The sequence below is a fragment of the Cricetulus griseus genome, chromosome 2 (assembly GCF_003668045.3).
Source record: "Cricetulus griseus strain 17A/GY chromosome 2, alternate assembly CriGri-PICRH-1.0, whole genome shotgun sequence".
In the NCBI taxonomy this organism is placed as follows: Eukaryota; Metazoa; Chordata; class Mammalia; order Rodentia; family Cricetidae; genus Cricetulus; species Cricetulus griseus.
In genome coordinates, this window is record NC_048595.1 from 427,972,916 (window position 1) to 427,981,356 (window position 8,441).

Below are 8,441 nucleotides of genomic sequence, written 5' to 3' on the forward strand. Positions count from 1 at the left end.
GAAATTCCCTCCCATATTAGTCAATGCTGATAATAGAAATGCATTCAACAAAAGGTTGTTAGCTTGCTTTATTCTCAAGAAATTCCCAGTGGGAAGAGAATGGAGAGAAGGCAGCTATACCTTCCCAGAGCTCAGGATGCCCTGCCTCCATCCATCCCTTCCAGCAGGACCTCCACAACCTCAGCTGGAGATGGGACAAAGTAGTGGTTTGAAAAGGCTTTGTTGACAGTTTCTATGAGGTTGCTCAGTGATAGCTGGTGCCACTGCCATCCTCAGGGTACCCTAACTTGAGATCAGGAGCTCAGAAAGCCTGAGGGACTAGCCCTACAGCTCACAGCAGAGCCTACCTGTACCAGAGCAGAACCAGCAAAAGGGGGTGGGAGAAGATGAAGGCCAATTTCCCCTAGATCCTTTCATTGGTTTTCAGGTGAGGAAGATGACTCGGGAGTGAGGACTCGGGAGCTCTCAGGCACTGAGGGCATCGATGCCAGCAGGGCTGAGTACCAGTGCTTGAAGTATGTCAGAGAGGGAGACCACGCCCAGAAGATGCTGGGTCTCATCCACCAACACCAGCCTGTGCACCTGTGGGTCCACAGTGTTCAGGGAGGGGCAGTACCTTTGGCTATAGCAGCTAATAAGGGGAAAGCTTAACACAGATCAAGAAGCAAAGGACATCTCCTGGGAACAGCTGGTGATGGCTTTGAGCACTCAGCTGGCTGTGGATCTTGGCACAGGGGCCCTATGCACAGGACCAGACACCTCCCAATGCAGATGCCAAAAGTTGGTCATGAAAGGGAAGACAGGTCAAGTGCCCAGTATACAAGCTATGCAAAGAACTAGGCCATCTATGTTGAGGGCATGCCGGGAGGGGTGCAAGGTACCTGTTCCCGAGCAATCCTGTCAATGACTTCACCCAAGCTCTCATGGGGCTGGCAGGAGAGAACCCCCTCCAGACACAGTGTCCTCTGCCTCAAAGCTTCTCCCACACTCATGTCTAGGTGGTTGTAGGTTTGCTGGGCAGCCAGGTGCTGGGGCAAGGGGAAGGGAGTCATGGATTACCTCATTACCTAGGCTGTAGCCTGGAGATTGCACTCTGACACGCTTGCAAAAGGTAGCAACAGATTGATCCTCATACTGTAGCCTCCCTGTAGCACCCCCAGTCCCTACAAACACTTACAATGACATCAAAGCGGGAGTAGAGGCCCACGACCTGACCTGCAGCAGAGAATGGAAAAAAAAAAAAAGACAGAAAAGAGCACAGCTCAGAACCAGGGTGTTCTTCAGGGTACATGGGGACAGCTTTTGAAACTAGTTCCTGGATAGTCCCCCCAGGCTGCTTGGCTTAGTCATAGGGCATCTTGCTGCCCCTACCTAGGCTTAGCATCATCATTGAGATGCCTGACGTCAGGCTCCTGTGAGCTGCAGGGAGAACATGGCATCACCTGTGAAATATGCCAGCCTCATAGTGTACAGATATATGTCATTTAGGTTCAATTCCTGGCTCACAGGAAACAGGAACAGGGGACCGAGGCACGGCCACCTCCAGGAGGCAAATGGACAAATCTGGACATGGGATTTTTTTTCTTAACTTTTTAAACTATATTTGTTAGCGTGTGTGTATATGTGTGTGTGTGTGTGCGTGTGTGTGTGTGCGCGCGTGTGTGTGGTGTGTGTGTGTGTGTTGTGTGTGTGGCGCGCGCGCGCGTGTGTGTGTGTGTGTGTGTGTGTGTGTGTGTGTGTGTGCGCACGTGTGCATGCACACTGTAGTGCCACAGCACATACATGTATGGAGATCAGAGGACAATTTTCAGGTGTCAATTCTCTCCTACGATGTGGGTCCCCGGGATTGAACTCAGGTCACCAGGCTTATCTGTAAGCGTCTTTGTCTGCCAAGCTATCTCTATGTCCTTGAAGGTAAGATATAGGAAAATTAATTCAGACTTTTCTAGTGACCTGTGCCATAAAAATGAAAGGAAAGGGTACAGGCTTAGGTTTAAACAGACTTCAAGGACAAATGAAGAAATGAGAAACATGAACTTCATTTGGATTTGGGTTTTTTTTTTTTTTTTTTGAAGTCATTCTTGGGAGAAGTGGGAAAATGAGAATAAGGATTGGAAATTAGGTCACAATAAATCAGTCATAGTTTTAAAAATAACTGTTCTCTTTTTAAAACGATACTTTAAGGGCCAGTGAGATTCCTGACAACTTGAATTTGATCCCTGGGACTCACTCAGTGGGAGGAGAGAACGGACTCCTGAAAGCTGTCCCTGACCCCCTCATACGTGCTGTGGCACATAGGCGCCCACATGCATGTGCAAGCACACACCTAAATGATGAAGTAAACGTAATAAAACCCTCTAATTCTGTTTATTATTATTGCGTGTGTGTGAGCCACAGCACGAATGTGGAGGTCAGAGGAGGGCCGTTTTCAGGAGTTGGTTCTCTGCTTCCACCTTGGTGTGTGTTCTGGGGAGTGAACTCGGGTCATCAGGCTTGATTGGCAAGTGCTTTTGCCAGCTGAGCCATCTCAGCTGTCCAGTTATTCACAGTTGTGTTGCATAAAATATGCTTATTGCAAGAGATTTAGACTGAAGTGCTAGGGCCAATATGATCCAATGTCTGCAATTGACTTTCTTCAGAAAAAAAAAAAAAAACAACGATGAGCTGATCATGGCAATATGCTGCTTTTTCATTTCCTTTGAAATTTTCCATATTTAAGAATAAGTTAAAAACTTAATAATAGTCAACTTTATAATATTCAAGTTCATTCTGGCAAATATAACTTTGAATTACCTCTTTTTAATGCAGTATATGTAGTGTGCGTGCGTGCGTGTGTGTGAGTGTGTGTGTGTGTGTGTGTGTGTGTGTGTGTGTATGTGTATTCTCACATGTGTGGGCTTGTCTGTGTGTGTGCTCATATGTGTGTGTCTGTGTGTGTTGTCACATGTGTAGGCATGTGTGTCTGTACTCATGTGGGTGTGGGTGTGTTCTCACATGTGTGTACATGTATGTTGTGTATGTGTGCTCATGTGTGTATGTATGCTTGTGCATGTGTGGAGGCCAGGGGTTGATGCCAGGCGTCTTCCTCTATTGCCTTCCACTCTGTTTTTTCAGGCAAGCTCTCTCACTGAACCTGATACTCCAAAATTCAGCTAGTCTAGTTAGCCAGCTCATTGTCCCAAGGGCCCCCTGCTGCCACCTCCTGAGCCCTGTGTTTACAGGCAGGCTTCCATAGCATCCCCACTTTTATGAGTGCTGAGGGGTCTGAACTCTGGTCTTAGACATGAAGCACTTTACCCACTGAGCCATTTCCCCAGCCCCAACTATGAAACAAATACTTTGTGGCCACAGTCTAACTAAAGAGATACCCTTGCTGTCCCTCTGACCTTTCTAGAACAGGACATCAAGGTCTGGCTGGGGACACAATATTCCATGGTCAATTTTAGGGTGAACTAATGCAAACACAAAAGGATCTGCTGTTTCCTCCTACCATAGTCATCTTGTTGCAGATAATCTTACCTATGCTCCCTCAAAGGCATAAAGGATGAGAGAGTCCCCTCCACACCAGGGGGCACGGTGGCACATTCCCAAACCCCAGCATTAGGAGGCAGAGGAACTGCCATGAATTTGAGGCTGGTGTGGGCTACATAGTACGTTTCTGGGCTACAGGGTGATAACCTATCTCAAAACAACACCCCTGCCAGGGGAAAAAAATCCCTTTCACAGTTGGGGAAACTGAGGCTCAGAAAGGCTAAATAACTGGTCCAAAGTTCAAAGCAAGCAGAGATTTCTAATCCTTCTCCATCTTGGGCGCTACAGCAGATGACCTGAAGATTCTGCCCCCACATCCGGCCCACATGCTGCTTGCTTGCCCTAGCTAGAGCCTTTCACCCTGGGTGTGTACCAGATTCATTGACCACAGGCAGTGCGGACACACGCCTGTCCACAAAGATGTCCAGCGCGGTCAGGATAGGAGCTGTTTCCAGAACTACAGCCAAATCTCGGAATGTGCCGATGCCCAAATCCTGGATAGTGCGGCAGAGGAAGGAGGGCCGGGGCAACAGGGCACCCTGTTGGGAAGGGACACAGTGGTAATCTCCTCAGATCAAGCAGCTCCCAGGGGCTCCAGCGACTTCCTTCCTTTGCCTAAGCTTGGACACTTGACCATCAGTGTCTATCGTGGCTCCCCGCTTGCTCCCACCATCCCAGGCTCACAAATATGTGCAGGAATTTGAGTAGCCGCTTGTGCGTGAGGATGTAGAGCACAGTGCCGGAGACCGGGTCCAGGACGGGCAGGCGGTGGATTCGGTTCTTGATGAGGGCATATACTGCTTCAAACAGACTTCAAAGAAAGGAAGCAGTGAGAGTAGGAGTAATGTGGGAGAGACGCTCCACTCGAGGCCCCCCAAACAGGGCACCAGGGTCCCTCATCCCTCTGCTTCCCGGAGTAGCACAAGAGGCTGAGGCAAGATGGTGAGATGGCCCAGCCCATACAGCTCTTGTTGCCAAATCTGATGACCTGAGTTCAACCTCTGCATCCCAGATGGTAGAAGAAGAGAACCAACTCCCGAAAAATGTCCTCTGACCTCCACATGCGCACTATGATCACACTCTCTCTCTCTCTCTCTCTCTCTCTCTCTCTCTCTCTCTCTCTCTCCCTCTCTCTCAAGCAAGCAGTAAACGTCACAACAAAAACCTTTGAGATGGGGGTGGGGGCATCGCCCAAGTGAACAGAGAAGATATTTACCTGTCGTTGGGAGAGATGGAGACTAGTGGCTTAAAGCAGCCTTGTAGGTAGATCTCTGAAGAAAAACCCGAGTCAGGCCACAGGAGTCCCCGGTCACCTCACCCTGTCTCCTAACAGCTTCCTGCAGGCACTTGAGGCTTCCCCCATTGGCTTGTGCCCTCCAGGAAAGCCCACATTCTGTCCCAGGCCTTGGGCCCCAAGTTTAAGCCCACAGCCTTCTCCAACTTACCCCTCCAGGTCTCAATCTTATGCTCTTCAATCTCGTAGATCTGGACCTAAAGGCATTGGTAGGATTTAGGGTCAGGCATGAGCGCTGGAGTATCAGGCCTCCGGAAGATGCCCCTATCCCAGCCCACATGATTCCCCAGAACTCACCAGGGGGGATTTGTAGTAGCGGTGCAACACCAGGATGAAGTCTGTGATGGTGAGCATACCTGCAGGATTGACAGGTGCTGAGCTGGGGGAAGGCCGGGCCTAGATGCAAGGCTCATTGAGGACCCCATCCTGCTGTCATTCTTACACCTTGTGAGGTCCCTCCCGCCATTCCCCAACCACCTCTCCTCACCCACAAAGCTCTGCTTCTTGCTGTCCCACAGAGGGGCTGCTCTCACACCGTTGGCCACCATGGCAAAGAAAGCCTTCTTAATCTGAGGGGCAGGAAAGAACAAAGGCAGGATGAGGACTGACGGTTCCTCATAGTCCCTACTTGCAGTCCCTACCTGGGTTCTCCCATGGGTCTTCTCTCTGGTTCTTCTCCCACACTAACTACTGTCATCACATCTGTTTACCACACAGATAAGGCTGCTTGTGCCTGGAGGCACTGAGGAACAAACCATCTTAGACGTTAGACACAGCAGGGTTTCTACGTGGAGGTCATGTGCATACAGACATGGTATAGTTTTTGCTCATCTAAGTACTAGAGGTATAATTATCCACACACCATAGGCAGAGCTACAACAGGCTCCTCACTAAATTTGATGTTAACTTGTTCTGATCCTTATCCTGAGCAAAACTATCCATGTGTGCTGAGAATGTTTGGTTTTCATCTTCTCTTTCCCTCCTCCCCATCCCTTCCCGTTCCTTAACTCTTATCCTTCTTCTCTCCTGTCTTTTTGTTCTGTGTGGCTTGCCTTAAACTTGAGACCCTCCTGCCCCAGGCCCATCAGTGCTGGGATTACAGATGTGGACCACTGCACCCAACTCTTTAGCACACATCAAGATTAAGCAAAGCTATTAAAATCAAATATATTCTTCTGGGAAGCACAGGAACCAGACTGTGTTCTGTGGAGTACCCTCCTCTTGGTCCTGAGTGACTCTGTGGTGTTTTACACACACTTCACAGTGGACAGAGTATTCTTTCTTTGTCTTGGGTTGTCCTAAGACTCCTTTGAAACAGGGAGGAGCAAGCTTCTGGTCTGCATTTTTCAAGATGATAGAGATAAAGTGACCAACCCCAGGCTTGACAGATTCAAGGTAACAGAGCTGTGATGGCATTTAGGGGATCCTCACAGACCATGCTCTCACCCTATTCTCTCTATGAAGCTAAGGAGCCCTAGAAAGGGACTTGCAGGGACCATGGCTTGACAAGACATCCAGGAGTGTATGAGTAGTAGCTACAGAGGCAGGAGGCTAAGTCCTGAGGTCAACTAGGGTCAAACCAGTGTCTTACCTCCAGCGTGGTGTCAAAGATGACCAGTTTGGAGCTGGTGGCCATGGCATCATAGCAGGTGTGTTCCTGCATGAAGTGCATGTAAACCTGGGCCCCAGGCTTCTGCAGCTCATCATCCCAACTCAAGCTGAGAAGTGGGGCCTGTGGGGATGGGTGAGGCTGAGGCCTGTCCTCCCCCAGGCCTTCGAGCTCACAGTCCCAGGCCTCTGGGTCTGGGAACTCCACGGCCAGCTCTAGGTCACCTGTGCTGGAGCCCACTGCTGAGGCTACACAGTTGGGCAAGAGGAGGTCCCACTCTGTAAGGGAGGTCTGTGCTCCAGCCAAGGGAACAGCTTGAGCCAAGGGTGTGGCCTTGGGGAATGTGGCCTCCTCCCTGGTAGACTCAGCAGCTGGTCTGGACTGGGCACCTGTTGGGGAAGAAGACAGGGAGGGGATAATTGCATCTTCCAAAGCACATTTTCTGTGCTTTCAGTGTTTGGCAGCACTGGGGCACCGGGATGTTGTGGAGTCTCAGAGTCTTAGCAGACAGCAAGCAACTCTCTTCCATCTTTCCAAGGTGGCTGCACTAGGGCCCTGTGTCGGCAGCACAGTTACTGCCTCTCATGTGGGAAGACCAAGGTCACAAGACGAGATTGGTCCAACTCCAAGTGATGGAGAGATTTCAAGTCAGGACCCACTCTGGAATTCCTGCTGCCCCCCTGTTACCATAACTGACCTTGGCCTCACCTTCTCCCAAACCTGGTGGCTCTGCTTCCTCCACAGCCTCCTGCCTTGTCCACCTGGAAGCCTTGACAACCCGGGCTGCACAAGCTCTTTCTGAGCTGGTGGCCACAGCTGGTGATGACCATGAGTTTTCTTGTTGTTCTAGGAAGTTCCTCTCTGGAAGGAAAGGAACTGTTTGATTAGTAGGGGGTGTGACAACAAAACTAAGCACATTGGAAGCTTTCAAAGCCACCCCCCCAGACATAGTTTTCATTTTCTATTCAGAGAAATCTTCCGAGACAGATGACTGTAAATAAGAATAACATTCCTATTTAGCAGTAAGAGACCAGAAACTCAAAGAGGTTATGCAATTTGCCACAAGCCACACAGCTGGGAAGCAGTAAGGTTAGCCCTGGGGTTCAGATCTTCATCAAAGAGGAAAGGGAAGGTGGAGACACACAGTAAAGAAAGGAAGAGGGAGAAGACAGAGGAGGGAAAGGTTCTCTCTCGACAAAAGCTAAGCCAGGAGTCAGGGACTGGAGTTTGGAAAGACAAGGGAGCTACAGAGAACCACAGGCAGCGGCACTCAACCCACCTTGACTCTCTGGACCCCCACTGTGGCTCCAGGCCAGGGTCTATGGAAGAGAATGTCTGAATTGTTGTGAAAATGCTTTCCATTCTAAAGTCCCTGACTTGTCCCCTTTAAAAAGCACAAGCACATCTACCCACACACCATGTGTGTACAGATATGCACAGCATACACACTTGCACACTCCTGGCACACACAATCCCACATAGGCACGTACACACAAAATACATACACAGATCTGGCCTGCTCACACCCACAGAGTACATACAATGCACAGCAATCACGCGGGCCACACACACACACACACACACACACACAGTGCTTGCTGTCTTCCTACATCCCAGCGCCGGCCCCCTGGGACCCCGGTACCCCAGGCAGTGTGTGTTCCAGCTCAGGCTCCATGCTGCCAGCCCTAGCCTGCTAGCAAGAGTGCGACAGGCGGCGGCGGGGTGGCACTATTCTGGGCTGGCCTCTGGCAGCGGGCCCTTAGGGATCAGGTTCTCTCTGATTGTCAAGTCTTGGGAGGGAGCGCTCAACCCGCAGCTGTTCCCTCACCGCGGCTTGGGGGCGCTGCGGAGGCGGAACTCTCATCTTCGAAATGAGAGTTCAAAGGAGGAAAGTTGGCTGTCTTCACTTCTCCATGCAAACTTCCCTAGCAGAGGGTGGGATGAGTTAGGAAGGATACACTCGAGGCTGGAGGTAGGTGAGGGGGTTGTGGGCGGTTCTGAGAGAGT

General features: G+C 50.3%; 1 protein-coding gene across 1 annotated transcript; it reads right to left on the reverse strand.

Annotated features, from left to right (window-relative positions):
• Window positions 1-465: 465 nt before the first annotated feature.
• Window positions 466-8,109, reverse strand: Prkag3 (protein kinase AMP-activated non-catalytic subunit gamma 3). Its single transcript, XM_027397249.2, has 13 exons — window positions 8,077-8,109; window positions 7,714-7,753; window positions 7,143-7,295; window positions 6,417-6,823; window positions 5,313-5,394; window positions 5,123-5,181; window positions 4,977-5,022; window positions 4,748-4,802; window positions 4,216-4,342; window positions 3,905-4,070; window positions 1,178-1,215; window positions 882-1,028; window positions 466-582 (listed from the first exon to the last, which is right to left on the reverse strand). Exons 1-13 carry the CDS (start codon window positions 8,107-8,109, stop codon window positions 466-468), a joined length of 1,470 nt encoding a protein of 489 aa, XP_027253050.1.
• Between the last annotated feature and the right edge of the window lie 332 nt (window positions 8,110-8,441).